Genomic DNA, 23,700 nt, shown 5'->3' with positions numbered 1-23,700 from the left:
ACTGTACAGAAACAAACAAAACATCAATCTCAAAACTGATTTTTAAAAAGACTCACTTTGGACTCCTATTCACAACACTACCCCATAAATCTTGAGAGTGTTTGTTTCCTTTTCTCACGCATTACAGAAAAAGTAAAGGAAGACATTTTGCTAAGTAAGGCAAGTCAAATAATATTAAAGCAGCTTAACTTTAATCATACATAATTTCAATTGTGTGAACAGTTTCTGTGGAAAAGCTACCAACATAAATATAATAAGCTATTTGCCCAACATTTGACTATATTTTAGCCAAGGTTCCTTATGCAGTTATAAAGTTTAGGGAGTCATTTAAAATGACTGGTAATGATGGGCTTTATTACAGGAGAGGAATCACTCAAATGTTAACAGATGTTAAAGGTATACTGTGCAGAATATCCATAAAAAACAACTAATGGACTCATGCTGTCTACAGGATTTTCTGAGCTGCACCCTTTTGGCGAAGGATGTGTAGATATGTAGGAATGACAGCTCGAAGCTGGGAGGACCAAAATAATTAGTGATCAGTTCTAGTTGCTGTTATACATATAATACGAGCCCCATCAGCAGAAAGTGGGCTTTCACATAAAATCCAACTAAAAAAATAAAACAGGTTGTGGACTACAAATGCTGTGAAACTGTAAAATACACGTCACCTATCTGATTTCCTCAATCTCACGCTCACTTTCACGTTAATGTTCTGACATTTCTTTCTTTAAGCTTGATGTATATGAATATATATTACAAAAATTTCATTTTGCATCAAATATGGTATGTATAAATAAACGTGCCTTGCCTGGATTTTCATTAGTTTTAGTTGCATTTGCGATCACTAACAAGTTAAAACTAACAAAGTCTACCTTTAAGTAATAATACCAGCAGTGAACAATATACATCTCCATTCACACTCAAAAGGAAGCCTGGCACCTGGTTGGAAGTGAGGCCCACTTTTCCCAGACCCTGGAAAAAAAACGAGGGTGGGGGTGGGGGGGTGTAGAGGGCACATTCCCAGACTGTTTCCCAATTCCATCTGGTTATTATGTGGCCCAATTTGTACGGAATTCTGCTCTTAATGAAGAGCTGTTTTATGTATAAATTCATATCAAGGCAGCACTGTTTGTGTAGAGACACTGCTAGATTTCTTGGCTCTGCTTTAATGGACTGAAGAGCCCAAGATCAGAACTGACCCTTGCTCCCGGAGAATTGTACAAAGAAGACATGCAGCCGGTTCTAAAAGAACAATGCAGGCTAGATACCAAAGGAAATTTGAAAACTAAGTTCATGCTTAGCGTACTCTTAGTGGGAAAGATGTGGTTAACCCCTGCTTTAACTGGAAAAGCAACACACAGCAAATTGATGACACATTGGAGACACAACTGGTTAATTATTTTTGCATATTTGTGCACATATGTACGTGAACAACTAAACTGCCTGCCTGAGTTCCATGTAAAGGAAAGAGAAAACCAACTCCAGTGAGTTGTGTATGGGGGAGTGGGGGTGGCACTGTGATTATGATCAAACATGTCAAACACACACACAGCTGTGAGCACTTGTGTCCATTAACACCTTGTAGGGGAACATGAAAGCAATGGATCACATTTTCTCCTCAGCTGAAGTACAGGCGGCCTTCTCATGGCATCCTCTCGATTTACTGCTGCGCAACTAGATCAGCCAACAAAGTCCAAAGTAAGACAGGATATGTTCAAGTGTGGAGAATGTAAAGAAAGCTTCTAGACTTGAACCTTTAAATGATTTAGCAGGTGTAGCTGTGATGGCTTTCACACCAGCCAGACGCTTTGTGACGGACAAAGGAGAATTAGAGGCCGGCACGAATAATGGCTCAGTATCTGACAGAAAAGGGAAAACTTGAACGACAATGGCAGCAGAACAGAGGTCAAGAAACACATTATTATATGAGAGTCAAGGAGAAGAGTTATAAAAAATGTGTGGTGTTTCTACGGTCTTCTCCCTGAATGCAGTTAGAGTCTGCTCAGAGCCACAGCTGCTCAAAGATCCTGGAATGTTTATGGGTTTGTTTTGAAGTGCTTGTGCACACACATACTGATACCCCACCTTCCATCAACCTGCCAACCCCCTTCTCCACCAAATTGGGCTCAGTGGGATAACTGAACACTGTTGAAGGCCATTTTTCAATTCATTAACACATCAAAGTCTCACTGTTGCTCTGCAAAAAACACCAAGTTATCCGTTGGATAACAAACACAAGAAATCTCTGATATTCAAGTGAAAATAGTTACTTCATGGGTCAGAGTCCAACATTAAGATGCATCGGGCTGGCTTCTCATGTTGTTGTAGACAACATGAGAAGCCTACACGCTTGTTAAAATTAGGGATGCTGAAACAAAAAAAGATGGAATGGAGAGGAGGGGCAGCCTCTTGAAAGATTATAGAATATAGTAAAATAGTTAGAAAAACACTATATTCTCTCATCTTTTCCCAAGCTCTTTTTCTTGACCTTGATGGGTCCATGGGGTCATGGAATAACGGGTAGGAAAAATTCTGTATAAGTATAGGAAAAAGTATAGGATATTAATCAATTATCGAGGTTTGGAATTAAAAAAGAAAGATTTCACTTTCCTATTCTAATATCTATCCACATGAATGATCCATATGAATCACATTTAGAACAGACGGATGAAAATAATCGAGCATCATTACGAAAGTTGCAACCGCAAGGCATCGTGGAGAAAATTATCTTTATTCTCTCATAATGGATGGTCCAGAGTATTCTAATCTAAAGGAGATCTATAAAGGAGGTATTGGAGTTTCTTTCATCAGCATTTGGAGAACTCAAACAGTTCTTATCGTGGCTACGGCTCAGATACTCCCGGGTCTTTTCGATCAAACTCCTAGAGAACTGTTTCAACACCTTGTCATCAAACTTACACTGCAAAATGGGAAGCGGGGGGGGTGGTGCTCTCATCCACTTCAAAGTTTGCACAAATATCAGCTTTTCATCCACTGAAGTCAAAGCTTTCTTTTTTTTTTAATGTGCAAGGTTTATTTAAAGACAGGCAGACAGAGTGGAAAAACAACACAATTCTATTTCAGCTATCATAACAGATGCCTCAACATGTAAATGTGCTCTGAACAAGCTCACTGGCTGATCTGTCAAGTATGTTATGACAAATTGGCCCTTAAAGACTGTGCTCAACAAATAGAACGCAAGTCTGTTTGTGGAGTGCACCGCTTCTCTTTCCCCCTCCATATGTCAGGGATAAATCTAACCTCATTTTTCCTCCAGCTTGAAGAAAGCCAAGCCGGTAAGCACAGCCAATTGATTTTGGATGCCTGCGCAAAACCCAAATCCCATGGCTAAAATTGGTCCTTGAAAATTGGAGGGCTCATACCACCACCTTTCCCCTCTTGGCCCAGACCGTGGTCCAGACCTGCTGCTGCCCCCCTTGGGTGCTCTCTCCGCCTGGCCAAACAGGCTCTGCTATGTGGGCTACTGCCAGGATGTGAATGTATGCGTTTCAGTGTGTATGCTGTGTGTGTGTTTGGGCTGGGTTCCACCTGGCTGCTCCAGCCACCTGCTCAGGGCACTGAGGGGAACACCCGGTTAATTAGCTCCTCATTATGGCCATGGCAGTGTGGATAGAGGCGTGCACGCGCGCACACACACACACACACACAAACATCCACTCATCAAAGGCTTGTACAAGAGGTAGTAACCTCTCACAAAACAATAAGGACCAAGTGATTTTAGAAACAAAAAGGGTGAATGGAGTCTTAAACGGATGTAAGCTCTGCTGGTTCTGTAAGCTCTAAAGAGCTGTGGACAACAAACTGAGACAAAAATTTAAGAACTCTGAGAAGAGGACTAACAGGAAACTGCAATTCTTTAGCCCTGCAGTGTTCATTTTAGACTATGCTTCTGTCTCTTTGTAAGGAAGTCATTTTAGTTACATTCGCTCCTTCCTCTTCATCCATATTGACGTATCTCTCACATCTAGCTTTCACACCACATCTCAACCCTCCCCTCTCTCTGCTGGTTTTTGTGGTTAGCCTCATGCCGTGGGCTTAAGAGCAGGCTCTTGGGAGCCCTTTTGAACTTAGAGTCCCTTTAATTCTTCTCCCAACCCTCCTCTCTCCTTCTTTCTCTCCTCTTACTTTCACAAGACCCCCATCTCAAATACTCTTAATGGTCACTTCCAGCTCTCTTTGCTTGTTTCCTTCCTCAGCCCATTCTCTCTTGTCGACAGTTTCCGCCATCTTCCCTTTTTCTGTCTGCACAGCATCAGGCAGGCAAAAATTTTTAACAAGATTAAGCTGGAAGGTTGCCTGGTTGGGGGGCCTGGTGTCAGTGGAGAGTCGAGTCCTCAGCTCTGCTCCCTCTCACTGGTCCACTTCACTTCTCCACATCTAAACATTGTTATCTCTGCCCTGCCTTTGCCTTCCCTTTCTGTCTGTCTCACTTACTCTTTTTCTCCAAAGGCAAAATCCTACAGTCAGGGGAAGAATCAGAGGATGTTGTGCAATCAAATGATCATGGGAGATCAGTATAAACCAAGGTAAACAGTAACCGTTCTACTTTTGCTTTTATTCTTGGCATATACAAACATGAGGTCCACTCAGGGCAATGCATGAGATGCCTAAGCAGGTTTTGAAATGGGAAGTGACAGATGGAACATACTGTGTAAATTAACTCCCTTGGCTCGAGATAACAGCAGAAATGGTTGAGAATTATGGCTCTAACCCCTTTTAAAAGCTCATTTGAAGCAGTAAAGGTGATGTTAAAATTGTGGGCTGAAAAGCAGAGATGGGTTGGCTCTTAGAACTGGTGTAAAGGGATAAACTAAAAGAGTAAGCAGAACAGGTATGTGCCTGAATAACACCCAGGAGCTTTAGTATGGTCTTATTTTGTCTTGTATCATATATCATCCATTCCAGGCAGTTTTAAGAATAATTAAGAAGAAGAAGAAGAAGAATTAATAATTAAGAAGAATGCCATTTAACCAAAACGTTTTTCTCTGAGAGAAGAACCAGTTGTCACTCCTACCTTGTCAGATGGTGACACTGTGTAGACAGGGCAGGATTCTGAGAGGTTGTATTTTAAATTAAACCATTTTTGTAACACTACTCAAGTTTTTTTGGTGTCTGAACATAAACGAATATGGATGAGCTTTAAAAAAGAGACAATGGACTAATGAGACAAGAACCATGATGTCAAAAAGAAAGGCAGTGAAAAAGGCAGAACTTCTGACTAGAATCTTATTTTACCACAACTTATCAAACCTTATTATGCAGATTTGTTTACCTGTTGATAACGCTTGCTTTGAGGTTGATAAATATGCATCCAGATTATTCATCCTACTTCACATTTCAAGTTAAACTGCACTTCTCACAGAAGATATCCATCTGCGTGCAGGAACTGGTCCAGATTTTAGCTGTATTCTGTAAGTGTGTATATTCTCTGTTTGCATGAATTCTTTCATTCCAACCAAACTGATCACACAGAAATACTTGAAATAAGTGCAACCTCTTTAACACCACATTATGTGAACATAATGTGCTGAAATTAGGAATTGGCCCCACAGAAACTGGAGCAATATTCCAAGTGAACACCAATTAACAGCTTTTTTTGTGGCACACACATGAATTCCTTCATTCAGCTGAGGCAGTATGGAAACCCACAGCAGCAGGGAGGCATGGTGGTAGAAAAGCACAAATGCATTATTATAAATAAACATACCCTGCATGGATTTCTGAATGGAAATATTATTATTTTCCTTGGTTGCTTCTTGTACCCGTTTGGCCAAGTTTAGGCATGTTACTTTTACCTTTATTTTCTTTCAATCTGGCTTTGGTTAAGTTTGCATCAAAACTACTAATATATATATAAATTCTGTCCTAGTAGTATCGGAACGTGACGACCACCAGAAATACCAGTGGGCAGCCAAAATCCACAAATTTTCTAACGCAATACAGCACAGAGGATTGCAACACTGTAAATAAAATTGTGACCAAAGCACAAATAATTTTAGTAGCAGGACAAAAAGGTTGATTTCAGCAAAAAGGGGGGAAAATACATTAAATAAGAAGTAGCTGACAGGAAAATGTCCACGCAAAGAGTTAATCTTTGACAAGAGTCAGTTACACACTGACAGAGAGGAAGAGAATGCCGGCGGTGACAAGCACCTCAGGAGGTGATTGCTACCATCTGTGGGAGAGAGTCAGTGTGGGCCTGGGAGAGCACGGTGGGCACACACTGCAGCTTCTCCAGTTTGCTTTGGCACTGGGATGAAAAACTATATCGCACCATTAGATTATGTGGCTCTCACACGTGCACAAATGCATATGCATACACAAAAAGAAGCACACAAACACACACGTCCAAACTGACTTGGCCACTGGCAGCCAAAGAGCATTTTTCAAAGATCCAGCATTTGAACCCCATTGACACTGATACTGTTATTTGACACTTTGCTGTCCTGACCATTTGTTTCACCGTGTTCCTTTCTTGCCAGATAGCCTTTATGGGTGGCTTCTAAGAACAACAAATGCATCCATCTCTGATTGACCAGACCCTGCTGTCTTGCTAGACCTGTATTAAATCCTTAAAACACAAACAAAAACAAGTCTAATTCAAATCATGTTTGTTAGCTTCAACATGCTGTAGCTCTTTTGTGTCACAGTAACTACTCCAGAGACGCGATTCTTTCTTCTTCTTTTTTTTTTGGTGCACTGTAATTATGTGAAAGCATAAGATTTCTTTCTCAAGAATCACTTTCTTTCGCTCAGCAAACCCCTTCAACGTAAAAACACACACACACATCCATGCATGTACACACACAAACATCTCCTGCTCAGTTCAGAGTCGCACTGTAAGTAATTGAGTGCTGGTTCCCTGTTAGCCTCTAGCGACAGGCATCTGAGGTGGGAGGGGAAAGTGAAAAAGAGAACATGGCATATACATGCTGTAATATCAAGGCAAGTCTGGCATTTTTACAGCATCTTTTCATATTACAATGCCCTCTAGGGACAGATATTAACATTTCAACTGAATATCATTATGCTGTGTGTTGCATAGTGGAATTCTCAAGGTTCTAACAGTCTCTAGTAATGTTAGCTTTGTTTTACTCAAAACCAAATAACATTATGTTGTAAGAACAAGAGCACATAGATTCTGCTCCTTTCCGTACTAAGATTGAGAAACTATAAAATCTATTGCTGCTCATATTACCCTAGTCATTCAACCTCACAAAGTGCTGTGGTTTAGAATGTGGTGTGTTTAAGAATGAGGTCATTTCTCAATCGCAAGGCTTAAAAAATGTCTTGATGAATCTGCTCTATGGTTGGAACATGGGCTTGACCTTTGTTTGCCCTTGAGATGCGGCGGAGGGGTGGGGTCTATTTTGAAATTCTAATCAGCATCAAATGACCATCTGCCCCTTGCCAGCAAGGAAAATGTAGCGAGAGATTTAAAATGAAGAATAATTTGTTCTTCTGTGGTCTTCAGATTTTCCATCTCTGGCCTGCAGATCTGAGAGCTTCATCTGAGCTATGTTCTTGAGCACGTGTTCCTGGCTGGCCTCTTCCTCTAACACATACGGTTGCTCTATCACAATGCTTTCCCTAGGAAAACCATCTGTCAATGTCTTCTGTAATTCCAGCTAATAGTTTCCAAAAAAAAAAAGAGGCTGAGCCTACCAAAAGCCACAAAAGCCCCCTTAAAATGCATGACCACACTTGCAATTTCAAAACCTGTCTGTTTTGCTGGTTGTTCTTATGCTGTAAATCTCACATTTGAATGCAGCTGCTGTTTCATTAATGTGGCAGACGTGATCTAATAGCATATATTACATAACAGGCAATAACTTCAGAGGTAGTAACTATATATTGTACAGGTTTGTACAGGTGATGACATGATCAGATGTATGAGGAGACTCTACCGTAAATAGTTATTTGGTTGACTGTTTTGATTTTCAAAGAAAGTGCCATTCTTGTGCAAAAACAGAACACCATATCACTCATTGCTCAAGATGTCTAATTTCCTATTCAAAATATTCAGCACCACACCCAAACACTGCAGCAGAGCAGGAACAGGCAGCTCCGCTACCAGCCACAACTCACCTGTATTTTTGGCTGTTTAAACAGACTTCACATGACCTTTGAATTTCAAGCAATGAATGCATACCAGCATGCCTGGTGCAACACAGGGAGCAGACCTGGCTTGGCTGGTCCATTAGGGATGGATGGTGTCTGGCCTCGAGCTCGTAGTGTCCCAGAGCAGTGCTCTGGACTTCCTGTGGTTCGAGTACAAATGAGGGAGAGGAAGGGCTGCAGAACAGAATGGCTTGGTGGCGCAGCCAAGCAGGGCCAAGATGGCTATAGATGCCGCCAAGAGCAGAGAGCTACTACAGCACCATAAATTATCATCTACTCAGGATGTCACATTGTCATTGACTCCGCAAGAGGCCTCTTCATCTTATACAGTGACTTTGGCAGACTCTATTATGATATGATAGAGTATCACCCATTTTTAAGTCAACTTAAAGTATTTACATTACAACATCAGCCATGCCAACAGAAAGCCAATACTCCATCACAACCTGAAACCTAATAGCTCTTATCCATCTGTTTCCTCATTCTGTCTACTGACTACTTCAGCATGGATTTGTAAACCAATGTCTTGAGGCAGGATTCATGGAGAGGGAGGCGGCACATGGGCGTGTGCGAGCATGGCTCGTGTCTGGAGACAGTGTATTAGCTTGCCAAGAGACTAGACAATAATCTCAGCACAGGGCACGTCAAACATTAAGGAAAACTTTAGGACAATCAACCTAGCCAGTCAAACACAGTGCTCTTGTTGTGTAGGTAAAAGAAAATTAAGATAGAAAATTAAAGCAAAAGAGTTAAAAGAATACCTAAACCACATCATTTTTAAAAGAACCGACTGACTCAGTGACAAGTGTGAACTGCCTTCTCTGAATTTGTAATTACTCACATACCAACTCCCAGTCAGCTTTACTTTGTCACCACAGAACAAAAGATCATAGCCCTCACACTCTCCCTCCAACCCAAACACCCTGAGGACCTTGGGGGGACTCCTCGCCTCTGTAACTTGCCACTCTTACTCACTTTTCCCGTCTAAATACCCAAACCCCCCTGTCACAGTGGCATGCCTCAGGGCTAACACTGAAGACCCCATTTGTGCACTATGTCAGGAAGAAAAACAATCTGAGAAATTAAACAAGTGTTTGGTGCTTTTTCCAAAATGCACTGAAGTGCACTGTAGTGGCTTTTTAAGGCTCTCCTGCTACTTTAAGGATATTTTGGATGCAGCTATACCGGAATAAGCTGTAAAGAGGCTTTTGGAACATGAAATTGGGGACAGCTGGGACGGACTTTTTGGCATGCTTGAATGTATGATCAGGTATGGCGTGCAACTAGCGACGAGCATTAACTACACTGTATCAACACTGAGGTTAAGTCATTTGAACTGTGCAGCCAGCACAGCCAGGTTGTTTAGTCAAGAAATCCTGGATGGAAGTGACATATCAATCCCGCAGAGAAAAGATTTATGGGAAGCGGGCGTAACACTTCACAAACAGCTACGGGACATTTGAAAGAGGGCGTATGTAAAAGTATGAGGAACAAAACACTGAGGGATTGACAGGATATTGTTATAGAGGCAGTTAGGTATGTGTATGTGTGTGTGTGTGTGTGTGTGTGTGTGTTTGCATGTATCTGTAGGCTGAGTAACTGAGGGTTTCAGAGATGCATCAGAAGCCAAAGGTTGGCATGGGAGGCTTAAAAGAACCTAGTGAGGGAAGGAAGCATTTGTTGACCATTCTAATGCTAAAATAGCCATGCGCCTTTGGCTCTGTCACTCTCGGTCTCTTTTAAACAGATCTGGCACTGTTCAGTGCTAAATATGATCTCAGGCCAGCTCACTGGGCAATTACAACATGTTAGAAAAATATAGACTGTTTTTTAATGTTCTACTAGTGTGTTTTTCTCTCTGGGTGTAATTTCATTTCATTACAGGGAAAGGTTAAAATGGGGACAGCGGTTTCAAATATGGTTTTATTTTCCTACATTAACAAATTTTTATGACAAGAAAAATTGACCGGAATTACGTTCCACCAATGTCTATTTATACTAGTAAAAGTAAAAATGACCAAATAAACATATTAAATAAGAAAAGACTAATATGCATCTAAAATGTTTGCAGTCATTAAACTGATATATGTACTATATAGCACATCAAAAAACTGTTATCATGGAAGATCTAAATCCAAAACAAAGATAATCAGTTTACAAAAAATGCTACAGAAACTGCAGTTATTTTTTTAGGCAAGCTTTCAGAACAAGTCTGGATGACTTTTAGTGAGCATGTTTTGAAGTAAAGACAAATGCTGCCAAATGACATTCTTGGATGTAGCAGTGTGCCAATGAGTCAAGATGTTGTCATCCACTGTTTAGACTTGCTTGTGCAAAAGAGTTTTTTCATAATACAGAAAACAAGATTCTGTTGAGAGCATTAGTCATTGGACAGTAAATGCAAGAGGCTAATGCGAGTCGAAGGCAGCATATAGACTTGTGTTTTCAGAGGTGTTGCCAAAGTTTCCTGCTAAATCCCTGCTTGGTACCACAACTCTTCACCTGAATAAACACAAAACTAATCGGTATATGCTGGCAACACTATTATTCCCCTTATGTCAGTCAACTCCACTCTTTTTTTATCTGCCTCATTTTCTCTTTTCTTTATTGTATTTGTATTAATTCAGTTCGTTGGCCTGATGGTTGCCCCTCTTATCCTGAAAATAAGTGATTAAAAAAATCAAGCACCGAAAAGATCCAAAAGATTAACACATTTTATATGCAAACATTTTCTAATTTGCTTCACACTCTAAGCTGCTGTGACTAAGAATCACAAAGAATGTGAATGTTTTATCTATGATATTTGAGCAACAGGGGAACTATCCTCTGTCCTGGTCCAGAAAGATAAGAAATGGCATGAAAGTTAGACTTTTGTCATTTCAGTTGCATAAATATGTCATTAAAAGCAAATAAAGAATGACAGAATGACAGAAAGAAAGACTTACGCAGACACTCGTTGGCCTCGCGAGCATTGGCCCTCTGCCACGGTCGGTCATAGTGAAAGGGCTTGCAGCGGTCACATTCAGGTCCTTCTGTATTGTGTTTGCAGTCACACACCAGTTTGCCTTCCTTGTCTTTCAGACAGCGTGAAGCATGACCATTGCATTTACACCTCCCGCCCACCTGGAAGTCTCCCACTGCATAGAAATATGTTGGCAGTGTGGATGTTATTGCCATAGCGTCGTCATCCCTCCCTCCGCTGTTGCTTCCAGCCCCCAGTACAAACTCCCGGGGTAGCTGGGGCCGGCTGAAGACTACGCGGATATCTGTAACAGTCACCCAGTCTTGAAGGACTGGGCTGTTGTCAAAGTCTTTACCAGAGGGTCGTCCATCCAGCGTACTGAAAGCAATGAGCCCACCAGAAAGTGGGTAGAGGTCAGTGTGGCCATCTGTGCATAGAGCCTCTTGTTCATTCTGTTTGGTAATGGTTGCTTTGTTAGGTCTATTGTACATACGTCGACACTGTGAGGAGTAGAATTGGTAGGGCATCCAGGTTTTGCCGTAGTCCATACTTTTGTAAATGGCCAGGGAGTCAGGTCTTGGTGAGCAGAACTGCAGGCTGACATAAGTGATCTCAAACTTTTTACCCAGTGAGAGGGTGAGGGTCACATTGTATGGTGAGGTGTTCAGATTCTCTGACTGCCAGCAGGTGAGGTTTTGGGCTGAGTTGAGGTCGGTGAGGTAGGAAGCTGGGTGGGCACGACGGGGGTCAGCTGCATCACAGATTTGGCATGCGCGTACAGAAGGCCGCTCATCACCCCGTTCCACCACACTGCAGGAGCGGGATGGAGGCCGGCCACAGACACTGGACACCATCACCTCCTTGCCGAATGCCGCATTGATGAACTCAGGGATACAGCGGCGGGCTGCACCTGTATCGTCATAGCATGGATCTTGAGAGGTCTGCTGGCCTGCAAAGGGATTGGTGGCACTGTGGGCAGAGGCTGAGTATACCAGAAGGGACAGGCCCAGTAGGCATCTCCAAGGTTCCCTCATCCTGCTCAAAAGGCCCGTGTTTGAATGTGAGTGTGCACTTAGTCAAAGTTTAAACTTTATGTGTGTCCAGAAAATACTGGGTGCAAGAACTAGTGTATGGGTGTATGTGTTTCAGAAGAAAATCTTCTGTGTCTAACTTTCTCCTGTGTGTATAATTGTGAGTCAGTGGAAGGAGAGTGTCTGAGCTCAGTGACCCTGTACTTCAGACTGACCAGTCTTTCCTGTAAAAGAGAGAAATACACAGAAAGGTCAATGTCATAGACATATTCTTACCATAACAGGATATAAGATGGAAAGTGACACTGATCTATGGCATGAAAATAAGGTTTTGCATCCTTAAAACCAAATCATAGTTGACCTTATAAAGGAAATTAAGTAGGATCTTTGCACAATACAATTCCAAGTGAATGTTTTCATTGACTAAAAGCCTGTCAAAGGATCAGACAGCTAGATGAGGGGCCCAAGAAAAAGGATGTGACCATTTAAAGAGAGACATTAGTGACTGGAAGTAACTGCATCCTGAATTTCAATGCCGTCCTCTCATTCAATACTTCTATTCAGGTCAAAACTGGCTAAGCCTTCTGGTTATGCTTGAAAAAGCATAGCAGAAGTTACCCCATAATCACTGGTGGTGCTGCACAGCATTGAATCGTGTGTCACCCCGGTCAAACCTTTGTCAAAAGAGCTAGTGCTGAAAAAAAAGGAAACTAAAGGACATGGCTGTAACCCTGCTCTTTGTCAGATTTAGTAATTTTACAGGGTACCAACTATTGAAACACCTTTGTTGCACAATAGAGTAAGCACCATTACGGTAATTTACTGAACCACAAAATTCACCCAAAGTGACAGCTATTTGAGCATTATTTTCCATACAAGAGAATCTGAGGGTGTAAAACTCTATTCAGGCCTTTCTAAATCTCGGGGTATAGATAGGTATCTGGATCGCATCATTTATATGCTCACAGTTAGACGAGAGGCCACTTGGTCCCAAGAAGAGAAAGACTGAGGGGTGCAGTGAGTTAAAAGCCTTGTAGAAAAGAAAGAAACAGAAAGAGATGTATATCGCCAGAGGCTTTTCCTTTCTTAATCCCCCTTTACGTCCCTGGGTGTCACATCTAGATGAACCCCATTTCACTACAGCTGAGGGGTTAAGAAGGCACCCCAATCCTCTTTACTAGGTATTTATTAAATTACAATGAGTGACACCCATCTCCTCCTACCCTCACATTCCCTTCTAAACTACAGCATCCCTCTTCATCTTGGTAGAACAAAAGGCTCCCTCTGTATCCACTTCAGTCAAGAGGGTAAAGCAGATGGACGGCTTTAGGCAAGTTGGGGGGGAGCAAAAAAAAAAAAAGTTTTGTTCTTTTCTTGTGTGAAAAGTCCAAAGCCGGCAAACCTAGAAAAAAAGAAGAACCAAGTGGCCAGTTAAATAGGACCACTCTGCTGTGCTCAAGTGCTTAAGCCTAGCCATTTGGCCCATTCTCAAGCACAGACTGGGTGTTAAAAAAAAGGTTAGAGGGAATTACATAGAGCAGAGAGGCAGTGTAGAGGAACAAATACGAGTGCATCCTACTGCAGAACCAGATTTGTTTAACAAGTACACATCATAAAAAAATCTTATTAGATTTCTTTGACTTCACTAAGCTTTAGCTGGGATAACTATGTCATGTGACACCTGAGCTCTTAAATAGACACTCAAGTGGATGCCAAGTCCTGGAATTATTGATAAAACAGACCTACGATCAGTTTTGATCTTGATTATGAGTTCAGCCAAAACCACATCTTAGTAGTTGTTTATGAAAGCTTACTTTGACAAGGAAATTATCTTATCTCCAAGTCTAGACTTGACCTCAGCGATTTTCCAGCTAGTTATATAATGGAATTACAGTTTGGGATGCATGTTCATTCAGACCTGTAGTGAACTCTGCATGAGTTTTCTAAACGTAATGTGAGAGTAATCATTACCAAACACAAAGTTAAGCATACAAATATTTTGGTTTTTTTCGTCTTATAGTTCACTTACTCTGGAATTTTGAGGAGCTCCCAAAACAGGGCAGTTTCTATAACTGAGGCACTAAAGTAGCTATGCATATAGCTAATATAACCTATACGAGTATTGAAAGATTTATAATATCTACAATGACTGAAGAGCATGAGCCTGTTTATAAATGATTTAAGTAAGAGATCTTGCCAGGACATGTAAAGTATTTGATCAATGACATGTGTCTGAGGAGAGAGGAGGTTAAAGTGGGCACGCAGATGGGAGTTTATCAGCCAAGCACTCCATCAAATGACTGGCTGTGGCTCGCTGGCCTGACACCCACTGGGTAGGTCATGGAGAAATGGCTGATGGAATTAGCAACTCATTAGCTTCCATGTGCAACCACCACCAACAGCATGTCCATCTGAGTACATTTACGGTGAGGGGATTCAGAGATGCGGGATGGAAAGGAACTGGAACAGATGAAGAAAGAGAGTGAGGGATTAACTCACCCTCACGATCTGATGGGCATGTTGTTGAGGTGGGTAAAGAAAGTTTTGAAACAAAAAAGAAAAGCATTAACACCGAGAAGGGGACAAAGAATAAAGAGTTATGGTAGGTAAGAGTGAAAAGGAGGACACACAAGGGGGAAAGAAACAGTAAGGGGCATGACAGTGATAGAGCAGAAATGACCTGAGGGAGGGCGAGCGAGGACAGAGACAAATTGGAGCAGTGGGGGAGAGAGAGAGGGAAAGTGACTGAGATAGAGGAAGCTAAGGGAAGGGCATAAAAAATTAGAGAGGGAGAAACAGAAGGGAGACAGATTAAGGTGGAGGACTGCAGTGGTCTGTTTCGGGACTTAGGATGACTAAATATGGTGTGGTCCATGCTACTTAGCTAGCAGGGATACTCTTCCAGGGTCTGGTGCTGTGAGGCAGATCTGGCAGATGAGCATGTAGGTTAAACAGAAAGAGAACAGTGATAGGACTGTTTAATTCTGCGCAGCCTGACTTCTTAAATAGACGCAAGCCTTGCAGCAAGTGTTAAAAGCGCTGAGATAATCCAAAAAACAACTTAAAACTCAGTCCACATCAGTAAAAAAAAAAAAGAAAATTAAAAGGTGTAAGCCAATTCCACATTTTTTATATATATACCAGGATGTCAGCATTAAAATGTCACAGGTTTACTCTTAAAATACGAAAAAAAAAAATCTGTTTCAGCAAAAGACTATGCTATCAGCACTCACAGTATATTTAACAAGCCACAAGTTCCCCACAGTGAGGGACGAAATCATCTTTCATTAAATGTGGTTGAAGTAGCAACAGCTGCAGGCCAGTGTCTCTCCAAGGAAGATGATGAATACCACACAGAAATGTTGGGTTAGTTTGCAACTTTTATTGTTCCAGAACACATTAAAGCAAAAGCCTGACCTTTGAGGAAGAACTCTTCCTTGCCAACATTTGAATGAAAAGATCAATACCAGTCTCATGTCTATAAAGTACACATGAATCACCAGCCAGTTAGCTTAGCACAAAAACTTGAAACAGGAGAACCATCGAACTGCAATTTCAGATAGGCTACAAGTTGGAAGGTGTAGCGATATTTTACCACAAACATCTGTCTTGGACATATGCCGTTTTATCAATTATTAAGAATACTAAAAAAAACTAATTCCATGTGCAACCTACAAATGAAAACCTCACACAAGTTGTCTGGTCCAGTCCAAGATACTTACTTTGATTAACTACAAAGACATGTTAAATACTAAGGTTATATCAGTTGAGATTTCTTTATGTTGTTGAAGTTACATCACTGGATGTACGTGTAGTTTGTACATAACTGTATTATGGCTTCTGCAAAGCCATTAGAGGATCAGTCTTCTGTAAATACAGGAAATCAAGGAGATCTGTCAGGCAGAGCAGATCTGTTGCTAAGTTTTATTAGTGGGCTCTCTCTGACTCCAACATGAGAGCATGAAGAAGTAGCATTGCCCAGATAATGTGTTTTTCTTTTTACTTGCCAATTATTCTAATCTGGCAGCAATTTCAAATTAAATTTTTGGAATAAAAGTAAATTACAATGTCTGACGCTCTTGTGAAGCAACAATTGGAGAGAAGGATTTACAAGAGGACCTGTGTTCTGTTGATTAGTCTGTGCTATCAATGAGCAATTTAGAAATGATGAACCAGGGCCAATTTTGGTTAAATGCTGATTGGTGCCGACTATGCAGTTGATAGTTACATTTTTTCATGGCTGCACAATTTGCCAGAACACCAGCTGGCTAGGGTTAATGTTTAGCCAAGCGTCACCCTTGCTTTTATGCCAAACACTGCTTTTTCCTCACATGCTTATGACGTCCCTACACCTGCTGCTGCCATCTGCATGTCCAGCAGATCATCATGAAGGTTGATTGTTGGATGATTTTAATGCACATGCGGAAATTCACGAAAGGTGAGGTTGGAAACAGAAAAGTGACCGCTTTGTGCCAAGTCTACACCACACTGCCACATTTTGTCCTTGCCCTTTCACAATTAATGTTACAATGAAAATATGTGAACAACACTGCACAGCACAACATGATGAGAGTAGCTTCAGTGCATCAAAAACTGCAACAACCTCCTCTCAAGATAGGTACTTCACAAAATCACTTTACAAACCATTCTATATCCTGCACCTTTAAGGTTGGTCTAACCTGGCTCACAGACTTTCAACCATCTGATAACACTTTTGGCAGTTCAACCACTTCCAAATACACAGCTGCTCTGAATGTTGTGATGATACAAACCTACATAGAAACTGCAGCATTCCTCTGTGGATTAATGGCAATGAATCTGCTCTTGTGCTAACATGCTACAATCCCCAGCGGCTAAGCTACAACACTTGAATAATTTATCCATTAGTAATAAAGGCACAGTATGCGAGAGGGTAGGAATTATGGGGAAGTCCCTCGCATAAAAAGTTGTGCTTTACCACAAAGACCACTCAGGCTATTTGGCAATTGAAACCGATTCAATGGTTTTAATCAACCAGTGACAACCCAATTAGTGAGGGGAGATGTTGGAAGGGGGAGGGAAATTCGATTAAAAAGAGGTGGGTGAGTAATAGATGGACCAACCCTGAGAGACAGGAAGACAGAGTGAGAGAAAAAGAGAAACAGGAAGATGACAGGGTGGTCTGGTGGTTTCAGCAGAAACATTCCAGGGAACGTTTTTTCAGCTTCTCCCTGTCACCGGGAGATCATCCCATGTTGAGTTGTCTCTCTTTCAAGCGTGGGCGCCTCTGTCAGAGTTCACAGATTAGGAAAACAGAAGTCGCTGAGAGGCTTTATTTGGCTTGGGTGTAGAGGAGGGCGCCAGGGGGAGGTGAGGATAGGAGGGGGACAGCTGAGCCACTTTGTATCCCAAGTAGGAGTCTTTCACTCTGGTCTCAAGAGTTGGCGAGGTGGACACACTCTGGGGACTGGGAGTGAATGAACATCTTCTGGGTTTCCCGTCTCAGATAACAGCAAGCTGGGGACACCCTGCTATCCCTCCAGCCTGCTTTACAGTAAGTCCGAGAGGGTTTATAACTAACTGCACAGAGCCAAGATTTGTTTTTAGTGGACCAACAGTAGGAAAAACTTCATTCTTATTATTATTATGGAGGAATCCCCCTTTACACAGATGGTTTGATGCAGTTTCTGATACTATTCAACTAAATGATTTTGCGTCTCGGCTTTTCTTTTTAATTCATCAACAGAACCCAAGTTGGCAGATCTGTTTTCTTTCACCTACTGTCACAAAACTGAATATTAATAATAAATAATAATATGCCTCATTCACAAGAAAAAAGACAATCTCAAAAAAGTTATCATTATGATGCTTGCTTCAACCTTATCCTTTCTGTATCCTTAAACACAGACACACACACATGCAAACACACTTGATAGGTAACTAAGCCTGTCCAGATGAATCAACATGACTGACAGGCTTCAGGTAACCTGGGTGTGATATTAGTGACCTGAATTCCACTTGAGGATGTGTGTCTCCACAGTGGTGATGAGGATCCCTCTGTTTGTGTGAGTGTGTGTGAGCGGATGGTGGACGTGGGGGTGTTGGATACTCTGAGTTTTTCACTGGCATTCATTAAGGACCGAGGAGGAGGGGAGGATGAGGAGGGAGGCTCGAGGGCAGGAAGGGGTCAACCCACACAGCTGAGGGCGTCATTAGCAAGGGGATCACTGACAAATTTTTAAAGCCTACTCAGAGAGTGTGTGTGCATGCGTGCGTGTGTGTGTGCATACTCCTGGGAGATTTAATGTGAAAATACCCAACCCCATTAAAAAAGAGTGCTCTCTATCACTTTGCTTTTCTATCAATAAACCATATACGTCTCGGTTTGAAGACACCTGGGTGGATTAAATCAAAGTAGGGAACATATTTGAGGGATATATTGTCTACCTCCATCTGACAGAAAGACACACAACAGAGAGAAAGACTGAACGCCCAGCAGAGGAATGTAGCAGCTTCTGTGGCCAAGCCCACATGGTTGGCCCCGACTCAGACAGCAGTTCTTTGAGTCAACAGAACCTGATCCAGAACCAAACCGGAGGAGAGACGCCAGACAGAGCAAGGTGGAATATGAGGTCAGGCCAGTTCTCACAGATTCTGACAGGAAGCTGTGTTAAGCTGGCACTATCTGTTTTATCCACAAGTAGACTTTAGCACAAAAGTAAGGGGAAAATGCTGATAGGAGAGGTTGTGGTATTTTTTTTCTGTTAAAGGAGGGTTCGGTGAGGTCAGTGTTTTTGGTGAGAAAACTTGAGGTGTGGGGATGGGAAAGAAATGAGCGCGCAGGCAGTTTTAAACCCCGGTGACTCACTAGTCTCAGGGTTGAACAAGGTTAACATCTAAGAAGAAGTAAGACTTATTTTACTTGTTTTCACATATCCATCTTCAATATCCAACTGCTGTACTCACTAACAATTCCCCCCCCAATTCAATTTCAGCTCCTCCAGCAGAGGAAACTAAATAATAAAACAATTATTTTCAGAAGAGCTTAATTTTAAGGTGACAATAAATAAATCTGATTTTCAGTGAGAACATTTTTTCATCAGCTTTCACCTGATTCAACATGAGTCAATCTTGGTGGGGTCAGCAAAAAAAAAAAGTAAAAAAAAACCAAAACATTACAAAGTAAAGTAGCTGGGTTTACGACAGCTTTGTATGCACGTAAACTACAATCTACAACCACAAAAAGAAGAAAGTGATTTTTTTTTTTATTCTAACCAGATAGATTTATATACCTGGCGACCACTAAAAAAATGAAAGCTTGTGCTACAGCATATCAACAGGTTTTCGAAAATAAAAGCAGGGTTTTAAAGCAACCATGACGATCCCATGAAGTTCAGTTCTGTCTGACACAAAGTTAAAAAAAAGACCAATGTGAGTTGGATTTTTAACTGACAGGAAGATGAATTTGGGAGAGAAGAGACCGGAGTCTGAAAATTTATAGCCGCCCATGTTAAGCTGTGATCCGTTTTCAAATACAAGAAATATTTCCCATACATGTGCTGTCAAGATGCGCCTGAGAAAGGGATGACACCCACAGACCTGCGATGATGGACAGAGCCACAGATTCCCTCTAAAAGTCTGTCATGAGAAAACTATCATGCAGCTGGGTTACAGAGATGCTGAAAGGTTAAACCTCCCAAACTGAACTGTTTTCAGTACATGTAGATGGATTCAGGGCTCCCTGATTGAACGTTTGGATATGAGCACAGCCCATACAGCGGCTTGAGGGGCAGGTGAGGTGTCCCTGGATATGAGAGGAAGTAGCTCGTTTAGTGGGATGGAGGGATTTAAGGAAAAGAGAGGCGAATGCTCCTTCAAAGCCTTTTGAAGGTTGGCTGCGGTAGGCACAGCCGTGGTTTTCCCAAAAAGAAAAAAAAAAAAGCGAACAGAAAAAAAACAGTCTTTTTTTTTTTCCATTGCACAAGCGCAACCTCTACCCCACAGCTGAAAGCACGGACCCACTTTGAACTCACAGGGGGAGAAAACCACAAATCATTTTATTAAGTGGTTGCGAGGTTGCATACATTACATTAAACACACACATTGATGGACAAACACAGACTCTCTAGTAGTTTCAGTATTTGTCTGTCTTCATTTGCACATGAAGAAACACTATGAAGGATGCCTCCGCTTGGGACTCAGGCAGCTTCCTTTCGTCTCTTCCTTTTCAACTCTCCTCTCAATCTTCATCTTTGCTCATTCTACCTTCGGGGCAATGTTACAGCACAACAGGGGATCTTTGCCTAAAGGTTAGAGGTCAGGGTGTAAATGCCCTAACCGTCTGTCTCTTGGACTCATGTTAGCATGCTAATATGCCAGGAGAGAGCCTCTTCTAATTGCTGGATGTCTGTTCCTGAAACAGTGGCTGCTTTGCCCTTAGTTCTTTCCTATTATTTAGCCATGAGGAAGATGAGCAATGAGTTAGCTAGTTGCCTACATTGGGTAGGCCCAGTTGCATTAAGTCCATTGCTCACAGACAGAAGGCAAACAGAAGTTCCTTAGGGGATAACACAATACAAACAAAACACACACAACACACACATTGGTCCATCCTTCTCTCCTGAGCCTGCAAGTTTTTCCATCATTGCAGATGTGATAATCTATTCACACTAGATAAGACAAACTGATAGGTACTTAGTGGGTACAGACATGCACACACACACACACACACACACATGTGTGGACCTCACACACACATCTCTCTGCATCTGGACAAAATGTGTGGCTAACAAACGCAGGCCTGGCAGGGGGCAGGAAGTGACAGGATAGAGCATGTGGATTTTTGCCCCTGGACCCTCTTCCCACACCAAGAGACATCTTGGGTGTCACGCTGACGAATGATGGGTATTTTAACCAAACAGGTAGACACACACACACACCTAATTTGTCACTACTAAGAGAAAACACATATCCACTTAAGTCAGTAGTAAGACAGTGTTTCAACAACTTGTTTCACTTCTAGAGTGGAGGCGAATGTGTGGCCATTCTTTCACACCTCATTTATTTAAAGGCCTACAGATAATCACAAGTGTAAATAACCTGGAAAGAATATAACATAAAATTTGCTTTCTGTCATTTAAGGACAATCAAATCTGTGTATTTGTATGAATATGTGTACTCTGTAATTAGAGCCTGAAATGGTAGCTCTTGGCGGCTGTAATATGAAGTCATGATTCTAATCTGTTCCTCTGCTCTTAGCAGACCTACATTTTTAATTGGTTTGTGTCATTTATTCAAAATGACAAATGCCTAACTCAAGGAGCGGATGACGTTACGCCCAACAAAAACAGGAGAGTAGGGACTGACAGAGAGAGCCAAATCTAGCATTACTTTGCCCTGTCAAACTGCTGAAGCCACAGAAGAAAAAATATTGGAAGTGTTGACTTTACTCGTCAGGTGGATGGAGCCAAGAGTCCTAAGGAATGCTGCTTTTCAAGGCTGCAGAAGACAGTCTGCTTGTGTTACTACAGCCTTCTCCATCCACTGGCCTTTCTCTCAGGTTCCTAAATACCAAACATAAGTGCACACACAAACACTTGCCGAAGTGGATCAAATTTGCACCATGTTGCTTTAGATTAGCTTCCACATCGTGTATATTTTGCTACTTCTGGCTCTACCACCCTCACTTTGTTACCAAAAGAAACAGGGTTTGATGCAATTAAATCATGATGATTAATTTGAATAAACAGAGAAGCTGTGGGCGCTCTCAAGATAAATGCCAAGTCACCGGACACCGCCCCAGATTTAACCAATTCAAACTTAAAATTTCACATTCTTTCTAACCGTGATAAGCACTGACGATTCAATGAACTTAATTCTGCACGGACTAATTCCTGCCATTTGTAGTGATATCAAGAAGTAGGTCAAGTGACTGACACTGATTCAGTGTGCAATAGGGGCATACTTTAAGTCTATTGAAGCACTTAAGATAAGCAATCAGTATATGAGACTTGCTTTCACTCTCAGGCTTGTAGCTGCATGAGAGCAGGGGGTAGATGAGCTTGGGGAGGGTGGAGCTCATCATTATTGGCAGGGTTATTGTTTCCTGTCACACCTTGCCAACAATGGATTTTAATGCCAGATCAAGTTCATCATCACTTAAGGGCAACACAAACACCGTCTGCAAACAGGTTTCAGTATAGATCAGTTCCGACTTTTAGTGGCCTTATTCAAGGTCCTGGATTCTCTTGACAGGTTATTTTGGATCATTAGTAGTATTGATTTTAATCTCACACGTGTTTTTCAATATGCACGTGGTGGCGTGAAAAGGAACATTTGAAAATATTAGGGGCGGCAGTCAGAAACTGGGCTAGTGCAGAAACGTAGCAAACGGCAATGGAGAAACTGCTCCAAGCGTCTATTAGAACTCACGGGCTCTTTGTGTAGTTTATTTGCGGAAACCCTCGAGCTCAGGTGTAAACCGAAGACGCTGACACCTGTCTGTGGTGTCCGGCGCACAAATCCAGCGTGCCCCGGTGATTCAGCAACCGAAACATCCGAATCGCACGACCTGAGTCTCTAAGAAGGCAATGACAATGATTGTCTTTATCTCAAACAAAAAAACTGGCGATGAACAGTCTGACACCCTCAGCACCGCGATTCACTTTCCTCTTCACTGAGAAAATAAGTAGTGCGTAAAATTAAAATCTGTCTGCAAAAACTATAACGCCAGAAGGGTATTAATTATAAAAGGTACAATGACCCGCAAATCAACTTACCCTAGAGTCAAGTCTTCTTTGTCTCAATTTTGTTTAAAATAAAACGTCCCCTATAAGAGATCCACACCAATTAGACTTCAGGTTCTTTTTCTCGTCTGAGAGCCGTCCTCTCCAAGCGCAGAAGTGTTTCGTCTGTTTCACATTCACCTCTTTAAAATATTTAGAGATAACAGAAACGCGACATAGTCATAGGCGAGAGGATACCAAGAGGAGTTGAACCACTGGACCCATCCGCGCCGGACGCTCAAACCAACTGAAAGCTGTCCAGCACATCCATATGTAAAATGAGCCGGGGTAGGCTACTCCCCATTAAAATCAATCCCAGATTTTCCAAACCATGTGCGCAAGGCGGTGAGAGTGCGCTCACGAGAGAGAGAGAGAGAGAGAGAGAGAGAGAGAGAGAGAGAGACAGAGAGAGAGAGAGAGAGAGAGAGAGAGGTCTGAAAAATTCCAAAGTCCTGGTGTGTTTGCTTACGTTTCAGTTTACCTGTAATTTGGTGATGCCTATAATTTTGTTCCGCAGCCAAAATTATACGATAACAAAAATAAACTCTTATTCACTTTTGGCAGCTCCTGACTCCCTCCACACACACAAACACACTACCGGTCGCACTTTTACAACAAAAACCTCCGCAGCTTTACGGACTCATTGTTACTGTGCCGCTCCAAATGCTGCATAGCTCGTCGTGCTCACAGGCAGCCATATGGAGGTCGTAATGAGCACACAAAGTTGAACCTGTTGAAACAGAGAAGCCTTAACGGGGCTCCGGGGCCCACCGAAACAAGAGGCAGATGCAGAGTGTTA

The 23,700-nt window shown here is 41.9% G+C and overlaps 1 protein-coding gene across 1 annotated transcript in view; it reads right to left on the bottom strand.

Moving 5' to 3' along the window:
• The window catches only part of ntn2 (netrin 2), a 40,509-nt gene extending 17,352 nt beyond the window's left edge, over window positions 1-23,157 (bottom strand). The window contains exons 1-2 of the mRNA XM_072373160.1: window positions 22,896-23,157; window positions 11,091-12,362 (exon numbers count right to left, since the gene is read on the bottom strand). Of these exons, the coding sequence (XP_072229261.1) occupies window positions 11,091-12,141 (1,051 nt within the window). The 5' untranslated portion in view covers window positions 12,142-12,362; window positions 22,896-23,157. The remainder of the gene's footprint in view (window positions 1-11,090; window positions 12,363-22,895) is intronic.
• Between the last annotated feature and the right edge of the window lie 543 nt (window positions 23,158-23,700).

The sequence above is a fragment of the Leuresthes tenuis genome, unplaced genomic scaffold (assembly GCF_036924035.1).
Source record: "Leuresthes tenuis unplaced genomic scaffold, fLeuTen1.0.hap1 SCAF_20, whole genome shotgun sequence".
Lineage (NCBI taxonomy): Eukaryota > Metazoa > Chordata > Actinopteri > Atheriniformes > Atherinopsidae > Leuresthes > Leuresthes tenuis.
Note: the sequence above shows the minus strand (reverse complement) of the source record. Positions and strands in the feature narration are given on the sequence as shown.